This window comes from Podarcis melisellensis (assembly GCF_964234715.1).
Source record: "Podarcis melisellensis genome assembly, chromosome: 17".
Classification (NCBI taxonomy): domain Eukaryota; kingdom Metazoa; phylum Chordata; class Lepidosauria; order Squamata; family Lacertidae; genus Podarcis; species Podarcis melisellensis.
The window spans coordinates 5,159,816-5,178,518 of NC_138534.1; the positions used below are offsets into that span (position 1 = coordinate 5,159,816).

An 18,703-nucleotide genomic window follows, 5' to 3' on the forward strand; every position below is an offset into this window, starting at 1 on the left:
TGGTGGTACAGAAATAAAGCTGACATAACAGATGCTGGCTTCATTAATTTAATTTAAATTTATTTTACAATCAGGCATCCTGATCAACACAACAATATATTTCCAGGCACAAAGAAATAGTCATGTGAGAAACACCAGCCTGGAGTCCCTTTAAAGTTCACATCAGAAACACACCAGGCACTTCCAGACTGTATAGCTATTTTCAGGTGGGATTCAATCACACACTGGCAAATTCAGGGAGGTCCTGAATCCACTCCCTAAAACAACTGGACTTTTTGGAATTAGGAAAGAGACAGGAAAATGCACTGGAAAGTGTGGGACAAGACTTTTTTAAAAAAAATGCAAAGCCTTCTAACTTCCTTGCAATCAAATAAAAAGCAATGCTCATTAAATATCCAACCTTGTCTAATCTCCCTGCAAACAAATAAGGATGAATGCTCAATAAATGGGTAATCTGGAAGCATTCAGCACAGGAAGAGGAATTTCTTTGGCTCTGGGGCATATTCAGCTTCAGTCCATTCAGATATATCACAGCATCAATGTAAATTTTTTTTGTCACAGTTTAAAAAAAAGGAGAGAGATTCCATCCACAGTTGCATGGTGACATCTGTCAAAAATGCATGGCACGGATTTTTCTGTAATATTATAGTGCATAATGGAATAGGCTTGACCTGACAGGATTTTGTAGTGCGAGTGGAATTTATCCTGTCTTCAGTGCGAACGCAGCTTAGCCTTTTTGGTGACATCATCACAATGTCTGAGTGTGACATCACACAATTGAAACAATACTTAACGGGCCTCATCCCATCCAATACAAACAGCAGGCCCCAGCTGTGTGCATACAAGCAATGCGTTTTGGGCTGTTACCATGACATAAAAAGGAGGAAGGAGCAGGCCTGAGGATGTTCCAAGGAGTTGGGGCTTTGGTAAGAAAAGAGGCCCAGATTAATCTCTTGCCATGCTTTGTAGTTTGGTGGGGTGGGATTCCCAAAGGGATATGCACACATCCCAACGCAGTCCGGAACCATGGAGGACAGAGGGACACCATCTCCCGGTCCCTGAATTCAGGCTGGGAAGCAGATAGAACAGCACTCCAGGCAGATCTCAAGACAGTCAGAGGAGCCGCAGCAATCCTGCAACATCCCGCAGCCTAAGCCACAGGGGCAATTTCCTCCACCTGCTTCCCCACAGCAGCTCTCGGCAAGGGGCTCCCCTCCTTCTCCACCACAGCAAGCCTCTAGGCAGCCCCCGCAGCCCCCGCAGTCCAGGGCAAGTGAGCAGAGGGACATAAACTCACAGAAGAGGCAGGCAAGAGCACAATGTGCACAGCGATCTGGAGGAGGAGAGAGAAAGGGAGAAGATGAGAATCTGGGAATCTCACCACAGTTCCCCGAACTTCCTACATAGCAGAAATGGACTTCCGGGCATATCTTGACTTCAGAGTGCCACTGAACTTTTGTATGGAGTCCACTGTGATCCAGAAACTCAGCTAGGCATATTTTTTTTTTGTTTTGAGGTGAAATGAATGAATGGAAATCAGAAACAGCTTGCTCCCTGAGCCTAGATTTGCGAATCCTGATGTGGAGACCATTTGGCTCTCCAGATGCTGCTGAACTGCAGCTCCCACCATCCCTGCCCATTGGCCATGATTCCCGGGGCTGATGGGAGTTGTGGTTCAGCAACATTGGGAGGACCAAAGGCTCCTCACCAATGGTCCTAACCAAGAAATCAGCCAGAGAGTGAGAGCTGCAGCAAGGCTGGCTCTTGGAGTTGCCCTCAGGACATGCACAGAGAGAATGATCTCTGGACATGCAGAGGGATAATGGTCTCCCACAAACTCTGGTCATCTAGGGTGCTCCATGTAATGTGAGGGTGGCAGGGATGTGAGGGCCACAGGCCCTTGGGCAGAATTGAGGCCCCGGCAAACGTTCAGCCATGCCAGCCTCTGGAGCCAGGGATGTGTCAACCAGGCTGGGTTAGAGTCAATGTAGATACTGCATAACTAGTTATTATTCAGTCACCTATATGCCACCAAGGCAACTCATGCAATGAACCGTCTAACAAGAATCAAAACTGACAAGGCAGCAGCAAGAACAGTTGTTAAAAAGGCTAATTAAAACAGCTAACAGAGATTAATATATCAACTATATTCAGTAACACAGCTCTTGGCGGGGGGGGGGGGAATTATTTAAGAAAAGGTCATTTTTTAAAAAGCGTTTCTTAAAATAAATTAAAATCCACAGCACAGAAGCCATAGGCACTTCTGAGGTGAGAGAGTCCCGTAGTCTGGAGAAATTTTCTTGGAAATGTAAACAATCCAGGCCTGCAAAGACAAGTGTGCACCAAAAAGCCGATCCGACTTAAATATATTCAGACTAAAGTTTGCTCACCTGCCATAAGGATCCCAGGAAGAAGTAAAGATTAGTAGGAGGCATCTTTGGCAGCCAAGGTTAGTCAGTGATAGCACAGCTCAGACACTTCTAATGCAAGTTCGAGACAGTCACCAGTCTGGTAGCATAACTCCAGGGCCGGCTCCTCAAACCGGCAGCAGCAGCAGCAGCAGCAGCAGCTCTGGGGGTCCGAGCAAAAGCCCAGGAGCCTGGAGCTGCAGGAGGGCAGAGGGAAGCAAGAGCAGAAGGGCCCGGAGAAAAGAGGCAGGATGTCCGAGAAACGGCAGAAGAGGCAAGCTAAGAGGAGGGTGGCACACAACTCTGTGGAAAGGAAGGAGAGCGTGAAGGCAAACAGGAGGGCTGCTTTGGAAACACCCCCGCAAAGCGTAATTCTAAAGCAGGGGTCAGCAAACTTTTTCAGCAGGGGGCCGGTCCACTGTCCCTCAGACCTTGTGGTTGGCTCAGACTATATTTTGGGGGGGAAATAAATGAACGAATTCCTATGCCCCACAAATAACCCAGAGATGCATTTTAAATAAAAGCACACATTCTACTCATGTAAAAACACCAGGCAGGCCCCACAAATAACCCAGAGATGCATTTTAAATAAAAGGACACATTCTACTCCTGTAAAAACAGCAGGCAGGCCCCACAAATAACCCAGAGATGCAGTTTAAATAAAAGGACACATTCTACTCATGTAAAAACACACTGATTCCCAGACCGTCCATGTGCCAGATTGAGAAGGCGATTGTGCCGCATCTGGCCCCCGGGCCTTAGGTTGCCTACCCATGTTCTAAAGCATCATTCCTCTCTGAAAATACCAGCTATGCCTTTCTCCAGCAGAAGCCAGCTGTGGATTGTATGCAGTCATGAAGTTGTTTGTCTCTGAACTCCAATCTCTTGGGCAATTTTGCTCTTATGTTTTTTAAAGCAACAATGAATAAAAAAAGTGGAAAACGTATTTTGGAAAGCATACAAGAGGAAAAACCAGTGGCTGAACTGCCATTAAAATTTGCTGGAATGCACATTTGTGCTTTCATCTGAGAAGATGGGGGCCAGGCTCATATGACAGCCCAGGCACCCGCTGCAGACCTCTTTATCATAAGGCGTGCAAAGGCAACTGGGAAACATCTGGCTTGATTCTCTTTAAACTCATTAGACACTCAACAACAGCGAGCCTGAAGAGTTGGCCTCTGAAGCCAGAACAGTCACATGGTGCCGCCCTGTTGGAAGGGCACCACTTAAGGCCACCAGTGGGGAAGAAGATTGCATGCCTAGCTGCTCCCCTGGGTAAAGAGCGCCTTGCTCTTTAACCTCTGGGCTTCCCAGGGTGAGCTGGCTAATGATCAGAGCCTCTTTTGCCTGTTTCAGAGTACACAAGAGGTGGGAGGTCTCTTAGGGGAATGTAAGACGCCTCACGGTTGCCAGTGTAGTCAGTTTTATAAGATGGGACATCGCTTGTATTTGTATCTTTTTATTATTATTTTACTTATTATTTTCAATTTTATATACTTCAATAATTTTGTAATCCTTTTAACTTTTCAAAACTTGACATCCTTCTCCCTCTTTCTGCGGTTCTTTAAATTTATTTTTAATATTTTCTTCATATCCAAATTAACTTAATTTACTCATTTATTCATCTACTTTAAATATATACTCATAAAACTGCAGGCTATTACAATAATCCTACCAATGTTCTTATCTGTTTACAATTTATTTGTAAATATTCAATAAACCATTTCCATTCTTCTTATAAAAAGTTTGTTTTCTCGATTTGTTATTTTTCCGGTAAGTTTCGCCATTTCTGCATATTCCACAAGGTTTTTGTATCCATTCTACTTTTGCTGGGACTTCTTCTTCTTGCTTGTATTTGCATTGTTATTCTCGTCAAAAATCCAATCAAGAAAGTTAAAGGTAAAATAAGCCGGTCTTACAATAATACAACCAAAATAAATATCGCAAAATGTCATAATATGAGATGAGTCTTGCTTGGGTGATAAAGTGACTGGCAGTGATTGGCTGAACTTTCCTATGGTCACAGAAGGGAAGGGGTATGGGCAGGTAGACTTGAAGAACATAGGAAGAGCCCTGCTGGGTTAAACCCAAAGGCCAATCGAGTCCAGCATCCTTTTTCTCAGCAATGGCCAACCAGAGAGCCCTTTGCCAGTGTCTCAATGCTTATGGCCAACCACTGTTAAGCCCCAATGTCACTATTTTGAGCCTGTTACTCTCCATCGGAGTCTGCAGTGTGCCATTGTTGTAAAGAAAAATCTGCCCTTTTCCCCCTTAAGGGGTATCCAAGAGCCCATATAGAGTCCTTATATAGGTTCCCTATTGGTAGAGGAAAATAACAGAGGCCAACAGAGAATATTGAGAAGCAAAGCAGCTAGTAAGCCTGATCTTTATTGATCTGTTGCAACAGGGTGCTCCCTTCACACGCAGGAGAAGGAGGAGGAACCCGAACCAAGGTGTGCCTGCCTTTATATAGACTTTTTAAATTCCCTGCCCTGGAGCTCAAGACCACCCCTCCATACATCCTACATACACCACAGAAGGGGTGTAACCTAAGACCCCCCAGATACATCATACCTACATCACAGAAAAGGCGGTCTACAGCAGAAATCTGTTTATCTCGTCTGACAGGTTGCCTGTTTAATGGTCACTGATTGGGTTGCCTGGGGAGCCTGGCCAGTCTTTTGTAATGATAAATACTTAGTTCCTGAGCCAGGTCACAGCTCACACCCTATTCATATCTTAAATGTGCCCTTAAGACAGGATTTGTGAAGGAAAAGACAATGGGGAGGCTTTTCCATTTTCCTTTGACCTTCCAGAGAAAACATTTGGTCAGTTTGGGAATCAAAAATGGTTTCGGGTCGGTCTTCCTGTGCTGATCTATGTACGTGCTTGGTTGGTACACCTCTGAACATTTAACATATACCTAAGACCTCAGCGGGTGGTGCTGTGGGTAAAAGCCTCAGCGCCTAGGGCTTGCCAATCGAAAGGTCGGTGGTTCGAATCCCCGCAGCGGGGTGCGCTCCCGCTGCTCGGTCCCAGCGCCTGCCAACCTAGCAGTTCGAAAGCACCTCCGGGTGCAAGTAGATAAATAAGGACTGCTTACTGGCGGGAAGGTAAACGGCGTTTCCGTGTGCGGCTCTGGCTCGCCAGATGCAGCTTTGTCACGCTGGCCACGTGACCCGGAAGTGTCTCCGGACAGCGCTGGCCTCTGGCCTCTTAAGTGAGATGGGCGCACAACCCCAGAGTCTGTCAAGACTGGCCCATACGGGCAGGGGTACCTTTACCTTTACCTTTAAGACCTCAAAATTCCTATCACACCACCCATTGACCCATCCTTCCCAATCTACCTCCCACCCTCAGTGCCCATGCACTCACCATCTCCAGCCACCTCCTGGATCTGAGATGCTGTGGATTTGCAGCTCTTCTTACTGCTGTTGGTGCAGACGGAGGCAGTGGAGTTGATGCGCTGCTTCTTGGAGACTTGCGGCTGCTGCCTCACGGAAGCCGGGGGAAGCCCACAGCCGTTGGCGCAGTAGGCGGGATGGAGGGCAACCTTCCCTGGCTGGAAAGAGGAGTTGGCGATGCCAGTGATGACGGACTGGGGGCGCTCTGCAAAGAAAGGGAAAGGTAACCTGAAGCCTGCAGGTGCAACGTTGGCACTGGGTGAAGCGGGTTCTAGTCTGCGAAAGCTTATGCTGCAAGAATGATAACTCTTCCCTCGCAAATGGCCAACAGCAGTTTTAGAAGGGGGCAACTTTTGCCACCACCATTGACGGAGGGCAATGGTTAAACCTCCTCCTTGCACACTGTGGTTCCGATCCTTCTCATCTCCCCATGCTGTAGTGGCTATTTACTTTTTTAAAAAGCTAGTAATGGTAAAGGGACCCCTGGCCATTAGGTCCAATCATGGCCAACTCTGAGGTTGCGGCGCTCATCTCACTTTATTGGCCGAGGGAGCCGGCGTACAGCTTCCAGGTCATGTGGCCAGCATGACTAAGCCTCTTCTGGCGAACCAGAGCAGCGCACGGAAACGCCGTTTACCTTCCCACCGGAGCAGTACCTATTTGTCTACTTGCACTTTTACATGCTTTCGAACTGCTAGGTTGGCAGGAGCTGGGACCGAGCAACAGGAGCTCACCCCGTTGCAGGGATTCAAACCGCCGACCTTCTGATTGGCAAGTCCTAGGCTCTGTGGTTTAACCCACAGCGCCACCCGCGTCCCTTCCATACAGTGGTACCTCAGGTTAAAGAAGCTTCAGGTTACATACGCTTCAGGTTACTGAAACCGCTAACTCAGAAATAGTACCTCTGGTTAAGAACTTTGCTTCAGGTCGAGAACAGAAATCGCACAACAGCGTGGCAGCAGGAGGCCCCATTAGCTAAAGTGGTGCTTCAGGTTAAGAACAGTTTCAGGTTAAGAACGGACCTCTGGAACGAATTAAGTTCTTAACCCGAGGTACCACTGTACATAAATTCCTGCAACAGGAGCCAGATTGGGTCATGCACCAGCACCAGAATCTGGTTCCCAACCTTGATGGCTTGCGCCAGGGTGGCCAGGCTGGTCATGCCAGAGGTGCCAAAGGTGGCGATCCTTTTGCAGGCTGTGGCCATGCCAGGCTCCTTCCCTTCTCTGCCTGCCTCATCATTGCCACACCGATACCATATACCACAACACACCTTAGCCCCAGGCAGACTTCTCAAAGCACGAAGAATGAATGGGGTGATGGAATTGGGATCCTTGTCCCCTGGGGACAGACCCCCCCGAGTGCAGAGCTGCAAGCAAGTGTACAGCTTCTGTGTGCAGAGACTCAATGCATGTGGCTTGATCAATACATAAAGGGCTACAGTAAATAAATAATGGGGCAGCAGGGGGATTACAGACCATTACCGTAATCCAATAAAACCAAGATCTCTATTTAGGCTCTTGTTTCTTAGCTTCCTCTGCTTATGAACTCTCTCCACTCTCCCCCCCACCCCCTTTCATCTTACCATTTTCCGCTTTCTTTGGTATCTGGGCAGAAGGAATGAGGGAGAAATCTTCACTGGAATTAAACTCCCCAGGCGAGTATCTCTGGTTTTCAGGGAAAGAGATGTTTCCAAATGATTCCTCATGCTCTGGAAATTGAAAAAAAGGAATGGTTATTGTTTATTTATTCATTTATACACAGCTTATATGACAAAATGGCTCCTAAATTGGGGTTGCCATACATCCAGAATTTCCCGGACATAGCCGATACAGTATTCTGCCCTCTTAAACGGGTGTGTGTGTGTGTGTGTGTGTGTGTGTGTGTGACACGTTGAAATGTTCAGGAAAATCTGGACATATGGCAGCCCATGTCAGAAGCACAAATTCTGGCAAATGTTGTACTTGACTGCTCTTGTGTTTCACATCCCACACTATACTCATATACCTGTAAGTCCCACTGAACGTAGCAGGACTTACCTCTGAGTGGACATGCCTAGGATAGCGCTGCATGCCTCCTAATCTTGTTTTCACAGCCCTGGAACGCACATCATTTAGGAAAGGATGGGAGGGAAAGGAAGTGTCTCTGAGGGAAGAGTGGGCAGAGGAAGGGCTGAACCCACTCCCCTGCGCTTTCGACTATGTGATTATTCTTCAGGACCACTTAGACTGCTCATTATTATGAGGTAAAGCAACCACAAAAATGCTCTGGGAATACATGGCCATGGGGGGGATTAATTTCCCCTTTATTTACTTATTTTTAGTTTGTATTGTTTGCCTTTATTTGTATTTCTTTCTTTTTGGAAAATTCAGTCACAACGACGTCAACAACATAAGATGAGGTTGCTTAAGGACCTACCCACATGGTGCTGACACAAAAACCCTGCACAAACACTATGCAATAGGTAGTTTTCCCTTCTTGACTAAATACAAACGAAGGCTTTTGAGCCTCACTCCAAAAGTCAGACATGACTAAACAAAGACCAGTGTCTCATCGCCTGCCCCCAGTCACCAGTCTAGCTGCCGCATTCTGGATTAGTTGTAGTTTCTGGGTTACCTTCAAAGGTAGCTCCACGTAGAGTGCATTGCAGTAGTCCAAGCGGGAGATAACTAGAGCATGCACCACTCTGGCAAGACGGTCTGCAGGCAGGTAGGGTCTCAGCCTGTGTACCAGATGGAGCTGGTAGACAGCTGCCCTGGATACAGAATTGACCTGCGCCTCCATGGACAGCTGTGAGTCCAAAATGACTCCCAGGCTGCATACCTGGTCCTTCAGGGGCACAGTTATCCCACTCAGGACCAGGGAGTCCGCCACACCAGCCCACCCCCTGTCCCCCCCAAAAACAGTACTTCTGTCTTGTCAGGATTCAACCTCAATCCATTAGCTGCTTCCCATCCTCCAACCACCTCCAGGCATTCGCACAGGACCTTCACCGCCTTCGCTGGTTCTGAGGTAGAGCTGGGTATCATCCGCATATTGATGGATACCCAGGCCAAATCCCCTGATGATCTCTCCCAGCGGCTTCATGTAAACCTTGCCGACCCCTGGGCTAAGGTCACATCCACAGAACTTGTTTATTGAGCACTCATCCCAATTTGTTTGTCAGGAGATTAGGCAACATTAGCTATTTATTGAGCATTCGTTCTGATTTATATGCAGGGACCATCGCATTCAAGCAGATGTTATCTTACACTTTCTGCAGAGTATAGGTCTGCTGTGCAAGAGCATCAAATGAACTTTAATTGTGCAATCTGAATTTTCTGGTTTGTGACTGAATCCCACCTGAAACTAGTGAGTCTGGAAGTGCCCAAAATCTCAGAGGGACTCTAAATCACAGAGTGGGAAGCAGAGGCATTTTGTCTGCAGCATTAACACCAGGCATTGCACATGGCAATTGGCAAGGTGCCCTTTGCGCTGTTGATGCTCCCCCCATGGGAGCGCAATTAGGTCCACCCTTCCTTGACTCAGCTCAACTCTCTATCCAGCAACTCTCCGGAATGCAGTTTTCCTAGTTATGAAAATTGTGCCCTTACTGAGAGCATGCGAAACTTTAAAATAATAGCTTTCATACTTTTAAATGAATAATGCAAAGATCCAATTAATCACTCCATGCATAGTAAAAGCCGAAATTTAAAAATTGAATTAAAAGGCACTTAATGGAAGTCTAATTGCCCCTTTTGGATTAACTTTAATTACAATATCAAGGTTTTTTTTTATTAAAAAAGAAAAGATTTGCTTCTGTGCCGAGTCTCATCAAATAACAAATTGTAGCTTTAGATCCTCAAATTGCCTTTCGAGAGATTAGTGCCACCAGCTTCAATAGCAATGACATTGCTAAGTAGTAGCTGGAGGAAGGTGCAAGCACAACACAGCTCTGCAACAGAGACCCTGCGTGGCTTTGCCTGTGGGGGGGGGGGGGCGAGTGAGAACTGTACAGCCCTGGTGGCAGATGAAGATGATGGACTTTGCAGAACTGGCGAAGCTGGCAGGAAAAATCCGAAACCAGCATAATCAAGTAAATTTATACGATATGTGAAAGATTATTGTAAACAATTAACATCACTAGCGGGGTTGCCTGAAGACTTGTAATGAGAAATTTTCTATCTTTCTATTATCATTTAAATTTTGAGCTATTTTGTAATGAGTGTAATTAGAATTGGAAAACGTGCAAATGCAGTGATATAAAGGTCAATTATGAAAGCCGTGCGGCGGGAGGGAAATTGATAGGCTCTAAAGAGCCAAAGTGGTAAAGTGGATAATGATGTGAATGCATAATATTAAATAGAAAATAAATAAAAATTATATATACACAGCTGTCCATGGAGGCGCAGGTCAATTCTGTGACCAGGGCAGCTGTTATCAGCTCCATCTGGTACGAAGGCTGAGACCCTACCTGCCTGCAGACCGTCTTGCCAGAGGGGTGCATGCTCTAGTTATCTCCCGCTTGGACTACTGCAATGCGCTCCCAGGAGAGACGCGTGACTTGGGCATACTGCAGGCCCCACAGTGAGTGCTGCCTTGCATTTTGCCACCCCCCTCAGTGTTGACACCCAGGGTGACCCACACACACCACTCCTCCCTTCCTCCGCCTCTGATTTGGTTTACCTGTAACCCAGAAGAATTTATATTGAATTAAATGATCAGGTTACTCACCTGAATTGGGGGTGATTTTTGTAGCACCCCCAGTGTCCCTTCTGGATTCTGTCTTTGTTCCATCAGGCCTGATAGGGACACCTGAGTTGACAGCTGACATCTGGGAACTAAAAATAGGAATAGGAGAAGTTGGAAATCACATAGGAGTTAAGTCCCACATGGTATTATGCTTAGTTCCAAATGGTCTCCACCCTTCTCTACTTTGTTGATGGGTCTACAACTCTTATAGTCACATGGGTAGCCATGCCGTACAGAGGTCAGTCCTCTATTTCAGATGTAGGGCATTCTGCACAGCAGACTGAGAAAAAACACAGCTCATCTGGCTGCAGTCTTCCCAACTATGGTGAGATGCATTTCTAGAGAAATTACAGTAAGTATTTCTAAATTGGCATCTATGTAATATGCTAGCACAAGCGAAATCTCTGCAACTCTGCATCTTCTTCTCGGGCGATGCATTTCTTCCTCTTTTTAAGCGATGTCTAAATAACATATAGACCATGGGTAGGCAGTCTAAGGCCAGGGGCCAGATCTGGCCCAATCGCCTTCTAAATCTGGCCCGCAGACAGCCCGGGAATCAGCATGTTTTTACATGAGTAGAATGTGTGCTTTTATTTAAAATGCATCTCTGGGTTATTTGAGGGGCATAGGAATTTGTTCATATATTTTTTAAAAAATATAGTCCGGCCCCCCACAAGGTCTGAGGGACAGTGGACCAGCCCCCTGCTGAAAAAGTTTGCTGACCCCTGATACCCTATAACACATAGACTCCCTCTTCACTGGGAACGCTTACCAGTTTTGATTCTTGCAATGTGGTCAGCTGACGTGAATGATAGTTGTGGCCTCTGCAAACCAACACAGCCACCTTCCTCCCTCCCTAAAATGAAACAAATGGGAGGCAGAACACTGTCAATCTATTTCATCAGAAGGGCTGCTGAAATGATTCATGTGGCGTGCTTTGAACTCTTGACATGTGGTCTACTAGAAATGTTCTCATCCTCCATGACCCTACACATCAGTCCTTCCTATAGGTATCTGCCACCATTATTGTTGTTCTTAGGCTTGTAGATAGCAGATCCCCTGAAACTGAGTTGTATTCAGTATTGCATTAAGAAGATAGTTCCATCAGCACACCGATTTCTGAATGATCTTCCTCTCCTCCTGTGCACCTGCTGAATCTGTTCTGTGTTTCCCCAAAAGCCTCCAAGGCAGATTTGGGGACAGTGTGGGACACACACAGGTGTGTAGAGAGAGAGGGGTAAATTCTGTTGTGCCAGTTCTAATCCTTGCACTAGCACAACCATCTTTTTTAATATCACCCATTGCCCGTTATGCTACCAAGCAGAGGGCATTTTGTAATTTAGAACCATTGTTCTTCCCGTCATTCCCTCTTCTTCTCAGGTCTGCATCAGTCATATATTATCACTGGTGATGCCTTTGGCTGCCATGGGAAATATGGAATGGGTAGGTTGGGGGGGGGGAGTAGGCAATAATTTTTAATGGACTTGCCATCATCAGAACATCATCAGAATATCATAGCACAGGAGGAGTGGAACTATGACTTCATTTAAGTCCCTTTGTGTTACTTTTGAAGAAAGAAAGAAAGAAAGAAAGAAAGAAAGAAAGAAAGAAAGAAAGAAAGAAAGAAAGAAAGAAAGAAAGAAAGAAAGAAAGAAAGAAGCAACTCATAAGTTGAATGAATGAATGGATGAATGCAATAATTTAAGCCAGAATGGTGTCATGAAATAGCATTAGGCTGTTATTACCACTTTGACTGTTAAACCACTTTAGGAATTGTAGCTCTGTTAGGGGAATAGGGATCTCCAAAAACAGAGCGGTCCATCTTTTCATACCAAGTAGGCCGTAAGAGTACTTCAACATGGAACCTGTGCTGGGAGTGAGGCCAGAATTTGACACACTCACCCAGCCCTCCCGCTGCCTTCTCAAAGCTGCCTAAGCACAGACCCTCCAAGTGTCCCTATTTTCCAGGGACATCCCTGATTTAGAGAAGCTGTCCCAGTTTCTGATTTGTCTCACTTTTCCTTAGGATGTCCCTATTTTCATTGGAGAAATGTTGGAGGGTATGGAGTTATCTGACCCCCAAGCCACCTGAAGGCAATCCTGTATAGAGAAGTTTTCTTAATGTTTAATGTTTTAGAATGTTTTTATATATGTTGGAAGCCGCCCGGAGTGGCTGGGGCAACCCAGTAAGATGTGTGGGGTATAAATAGTAAAATTATCATTATGGAATGGGACGTCCCTATTTCCATCGGAGAAATGTTGGAGGGTATGTAAGCAAGGAGCTTTGGCAAGGAGGTACGAGGCACTGGCAGGATCCTAGAGCCCTCCTACCAACCTCCTTCTCAAAGCTGGGAAAGCACTAACTAGGCCAGGCATAGCCAAACTCCACCCTCCAGATGTCTAGGACTACAATTCCCATCATCCCTAGCTAACAGGACCAGTGGTAATTGTAGTCCCAAACATCTGGAGGGCTGGAGTTCGCCTATGCCTGAACTAGGCTTTGGGAAGGAGGTGGGAGGGTGCTAGGACCCTGTCAGAGCCCTCATGCCTCCTTCCTAAAGCCCAGCACCTTGCATTCCTGGCTTTGGGAAGGCAGGGCAAAAGGGGGTGCCCAGTGTTGCTGAGGGCCGCCAAAAATGGCCTCAAGGGCCGTGCTTTGGACCACCTTGCCCTAACAGCTGCCAGCTCCCTCAGCACTCTCTGAGGAATCTCTGGGGAAATCCATGGTGAAATCTAGACACATATAAAAATGCTGCAAAAATGTTTAAAAAAAGAAAAGTTTTGAAAAATATATCGATTTTGCCATAAGCTCACCATCGCCATCTAGTGTCACATTTGTATAATGCACTTAAAACAGATTTAAAACGTTATATTTGCAGCTGTATACAGTGGACGCTCGGGTTGCGAACGTGATCCGTGTGGGAGGCATGTTTGTAACCTGCAGCATTCGCTACCCACAGCAACGCGTCTGCACATGCGCGGGTTGCAATTTGGCGCCTCTGCGCATGCGCAAAGCGTGATTTAGCACTTCTGCACATGCTCGACCGCCGAAACCCAGAAGTAACCCGTTCCAGTACTTCCGGATTTCGGCGTGTCCGTAACCTGAAAAAACGCAACCTGAAGCATCTGTAACCTGAGGTATGACTGTAGTCCCATGTGTGTGATATAATGGTGCTTTTAAATGTATGGTGTGGATGTGGCCTTATCTTGAGAGAAAAGGGAGAGTCCAGAACAGCAGCTCACTGCAGCACATTTCTACTTGGCTGTTGTACTGGAGGACAGACAACGTCATAAAAATTAGACCCTCACAATATCATTCGGTGCCCTTGAAGGGGTCAGTCAGCTGCCCCTGAAAGACTGGAGGTGCGCTGGGGGTGGGGGAAGAGTTTGACTTTCCCTTTTTTCTAGGATGGATGGATCGGCCTGGCCAAATATCCACCGCTGATATGAAACCGGAAAAGCGATATGGTATTAGCCCTAACAGCCAGTGGCAGTTGAGGCCAAGCATTTTTGGGCCGAAGCCTATTGATGAGCCCGGTCAAAGTCAACTTCAAGTGAGTTTGGCATGTATTTCCATTTAACTGGGTTATAGGATCAGGCTGTAAGTGTGCGGCGGGGAGCCGAACTGGGGCGGAGATGAAAGACACGAGGGGCTCAGAGGTGAGGCTGCTGCTGGGCTGCCGCTTCCTGAGCTCTCGCCAATCCTCCCCAACCAATCCAGTCAGTTCAAAGCCCTGGGAGGGGGAAACAGGAAACAACAGGCCCATTAACCTCCCACCCCACTGGGGCTAGAATAACAGAGGAAGGCAAAACAGCAGGAAAAAAAACGTAGAAGGCGGGAGGGGGCTCCGGACTCCAGGGTTTTCGGGCAGGGAGGGCATCATAGCTTCAGTGGGCTGAAGAGGAGGGGGCTAGGAGCCCAGGCACATCACATACCCTCCAACATTTCTCTAATGAAAATAGAGATGTCGCTAATAATAGTAATAATAGTAATAATAATAATAATATTTCTACTCCACACATCTGACTGGGTTGCCCTAGCAACTCTGGGCAGCTTCCAACAGATATAAAAAACATAATAAAACATTAAACATTTTTTTGAAAAACTTCCCTTTACAGTGGTACCTCAGCTTAACCTGAAACTGTTCTTAACCTGAAGCACCACTTTAGCTAATGGGGCCTCCTGCTGTGCCACTGCCGCACGATTTCTATTCTCATCCTGAAGCAAAGTTCTTAACCCGAGGTACTATTTCTGGGTTAGTGGAGTCTGTAACCTGAAGCGTCTGTATCCTGAGGTACCACTGTACAGGGCTGCTTTCAGATGTCTTCTAAAGGTTGTATAGATACTTAAGTCCTTGGCTCAGGGGTCGCATAACTCCATATCCTCCAACATTTCTTCAGTGAAAATAGAGATGTCCTAAAGAAAAGTGGGACAGCTTCTGTGAATCTGGGACTGTCCCTGGAAACAGGGACACTTGGACGGTCTGAAACGTTATTTCTTCCTGCTAGGGTTCTGCGCCTTTAATCAATGAATGACCATTCATTTAATCGATGAATGACCAATTCAATAGCAGAATCTTTTTCCCAATATGGAGATACAGAGATGGGGGTAAAGAGTCACTTGCTACATTCTACAGGGTTGTCGTGTCAGCTTTCATAGCACATAAGCTGGGGGGGGGTGAGAGAGGGGAAAAAATGGCTACGCTAACCAGTACGCTGCCCGAGCAGCAGGTGTTCAACTTTCCCATCGAAATCAATGAAAAGTGTCCAGATCTGGCTTGTGCTCCAGGTTTCTGTATTTCCATCCACAAACAGAAAAGGCTCATCGTATAGCAGCAAGGGAGCTGCTGCCTTTCTGGTTAAGGATATGAAGTCAAAATCCAGTCACAGTGAAGTGGATGGTTGCTGAACATTTGTGCCACATCCAGCCATGTCAAATGGCACTTTTCATATTATACAGCCAATCTATACCCCTCCTTATGGGCACACCGTCCGGAGACTGGGCAGCCCAACAATGCACACCCATTTCAGGGCTGCCTACACACCAAACACTTAAAGCACATGACTTTTCCCAAAAGACTTGGGAACTATAGTTTCCCCCTCACAATTACAATTCACAACACCCATACCCAACTGCAGCTCACAGATTTTTGGTGTGGGCTTTAAATGCATGATGGTGTGCATATCTTAACTCTTTATAATGCCTAACCCATCGTAATTTCCATTTGTTCCCATACACAGATTCTCATAAGGCGCTGCTCTAAGTTACGGTAGTATTGAGTCTCTCCGCCAAGCCCCTTCCCCACTTTTCATGCTGTTCAGATTGCATTTAATTTAGCTGTATTATGCTGCACTACAGATTGCTATGATCCATTGCCGATATTTCATCTTATTGTTTTTATTCACAGGGAAGGAAGAAACGGCAAACAATGAAAATATTAACAAACAAACAAAATGATGGTGTTGGGCTATTTAGAGAAGATAGATCTCTAACTTCAAAAGGGCAAGTACAATATTTATTATTGATTATTTTTAAAAGTAGGGTTCCCAGTACACCTAAGACCCCGAAAAACTTCAGATGCAGGCCTCTTCTCAACCATGGTACCAGTACATCTGGTATTCCCTGCTCCCCTACAGAGATACATTTTGCCAGGGTTTTTTGCAGCAACCAAATTTGGTTTAATGGCTGTTTTGACTGCCCCTTCAGCATAACCAAGTATTTTGGGTTTGGTCTCCGCCGCCACAGAACACATCTCGATGAGCCCATGGTAATTACAACCACTTCACAGGAGTATATGAAGCTGCCGTATACCAAGCCATCCACCCCAATACTGTCAACTCTGACTGGCAACAGCTCTCCATTGTTTCAGGCTCTCCCAGGTCCAACTGGAGATGTCAGGGACTGAACGGGGGACCTCCTAGAGCCCTAATCCTCCGGTGCAGCAAGTAATGGCACAAGCAGAGATGGCTTTCCCTCCGAGGTGAGATAAACGCCTCTTTTAAAGCAAGCTGTTTGAGCAGGAAGATTCTGGAGTGCCATTCAAGAAGGCAGATTGTGCAGAGACCACAAGTACCTTGCAAAATGCTGACTAAATAATAAAAGAATACATAGCTTTCATGCAAAGATCAGTGACAACGGCATGCAGAAGGAAGACCCCACCACAAGAGATAAACTTACAGTCAAAAGGCATGCAAGGAAGCCTTCTGGAAAGAGCTGCCGGGATCACAATCATACAGGAAAATGTCACAATTAAGTACAAAAGAACTGGGTATTATGAGGGCAATAGGTGTTGAGAGAATCTGGGTGTCAGCAAAGCCTTGATTTACCTGCAAGCAGCTCAGAGGACAGGAATGGACCCCAGGTTCCCTTCTCACTCCTCCACAGCACTTGGCCACGCCAAACACACTCCCCGTTTGGCACAGGCTGCCCTCTCCGCCTGCCTTTCACACTCGGTCCATTCTGGGCTGGCTGATGCTCCAGCTTGTCTGTCGTCATAACATCCTGACTGTAGCTCAGCCCGATAGCTGGGGAGGGAAACAAAATAGCCTTGGCTATCGCACAAAATAGCCACTCCCCTGCGCCTGCCTGGGCTGGGGTCCAGGGAGTGGGTGGGCTAAATTCACTTTGAGAGAGCCGTTTTATCTCTACACGAAATGCCACCAGGCTAGAAGCTGCTCCACCCAAGGGGCAACTGACACTGATCAGCGTCCGGCATAATAAACAGCTGTCCCCCCCTCCAGTAGAAGCAGCTGCACCTCAATATATCTGGTCTCTTGCTTCAGATTATATTTCTCCCAAGCCATTTTGTTGCCCGAGGCAGAACAAGTTTTGCATCTTGTTGTGTCTTAGGGGAGAACTGGGTTTTCTTCTTAAGCCTGTTCCCAAATTGCAGCCCCCTTTTATGCTCCCTAGTATCAGGGGTCAGCAAACTTTTTCAGCAGGGGGCCGATCTACTGTCACTCAGACCTTGTGGGGAGCCAGACTATATTTTGAAAAGAAAATAAAGAACAAATTCCTATGCCCCACAAATAACCCAGAGATGCATTTTAAATAAAAGGACACATTCTACTCATGTAAAAACACACTGACCATCCGCGGGCCAGATTTAGAAGGTGATTGGGCCGAATCCAGCCCCCAGGCCATAGTTTGCCTATCCATGCCTAGTATTATTGATTTGTTACAGTCTCGCCTTGCCTGTACTTTGAGGGGCACAGGGCAGAAATCGTGATTTTTGCCCCTTACACCCCATTTCGTCTTCACAAAAACCCTGAAAGGTAGGTTTGGCCAAGAGAATGTACAGATTTGAAACCGAGTCACCCCAGTCATTGTTGGGAGCTCTGGGCACTGTGAAGCAAAAGGAAGGGAACTTACTAGTTTGTGAAAATGAATTCTATTCAGTCACTTGTACGGAATGAGTTGAAGTCAGAAATGGGCTGGCACAACTGTCCGCATTCTCTTGTCCTCAGGGTGAAGAGAGAGACTGTATCCCCCACAAGAATTACTACATCTTCTTCCCCCACAAGAATTACTACATCTTCTGCAGGGGCTTTTACCGATAATTGGTTTGGGGCTGCCCTGGTAAGAATATTACTGAGGTGGACAATGACGACTCACTGTTCAAGTCTAACCACACCCTGAATTCATTGGCAAGGCCGGCCCACTCATTAGGCAAGGTGAGGTGACTGCCTCAGGCAGCAGGATCCCAATGTAGATCTTTCTCCCCTTGCCCTTGTTCCTGATGGAGATCTTCCCTCCCCCCTTCTTTCCGGGCAGAGAGGAGGGTACCATTTGGGATACACTTCAGGGGCCAAAATGTCTTGGGCCCTGCTCACTGAGTAGCCCCAGTCCACAGCCTGGGGATAATAATGACAGCCTACCCTAGAGGGCTGTTGTGATGATTACAATGACGTTATATGTTTGGAACGTTTAGTAGGAAATGTAGCATATCAGTATTATTTCCGCTCCCAAATTAGCTCCCAAAATTACTATTTTCATATGGGACTTAAAATTTAAAAAAAATAGATCAGTGGATCTTTTTATATAATAGCTCTCTGTTGCTTTCTGGCTTCCACCTTTCTTTTCAGGCACCCTGCATGTATTATTACATGAATGGAGAACCTCACAGCCAGGATTAAATGCATCCTTCCAAATCTCTCGAT

The 18,703-nt window shown here is 46.4% G+C and overlaps 1 protein-coding gene and 1 long non-coding RNA gene across 4 annotated transcripts in view; one reads left to right on the top strand and one right to left on the bottom strand.

The window, feature by feature from the left end:
- On the bottom strand, positions 1-18,272 carry LOC309360194 (myoD family inhibitor domain-containing protein-like). 3 transcript variants are annotated; one of them, XM_081894837.1, is made up of 7 exons: positions 18,159-18,272; positions 16,871-17,068; positions 11,316-11,399; positions 10,526-10,632; positions 7,398-7,523; positions 5,784-6,017; positions 2-1,333 (listed from the first exon to the last, which is right to left on the bottom strand). In XM_081894837.1, the coding sequence occupies exons 4-7, from the start codon at positions 10,623-10,625 to the stop codon at positions 1,065-1,067; spliced, it is 729 nt and encodes a 242-aa protein (XP_081750963.1). In that variant the 5' UTR covers positions 10,626-10,632; positions 11,316-11,399; positions 16,871-17,068; positions 18,159-18,272; the 3' UTR covers positions 2-1,064. The 3 variants fall into 3 exon arrangements, with proteins under 3 accessions (XP_081750964.1, XP_081750963.1, XP_081750965.1); XM_081894839.1 differs by lacking the exons at positions 2-1,333; positions 18,159-18,272 and adding an exon at positions 2,394-2,711 and having other exon boundaries at positions 16,871-17,253; XM_081894838.1 differs by lacking the exons at positions 11,316-11,399; positions 18,159-18,272 and having other exon boundaries at positions 1-1,333; positions 16,871-17,253.
- Positions 15,962-18,703, top strand: part of LOC309360439 — a 7,475-nt gene continuing 4,733 nt past the window's right edge. The window contains exon 1 of the long non-coding RNA XR_014164150.1: positions 15,962-16,046. This is a non-coding gene — a long non-coding RNA (uncharacterized lncRNA). The remainder of the gene's footprint in view (positions 16,047-18,703) is intronic.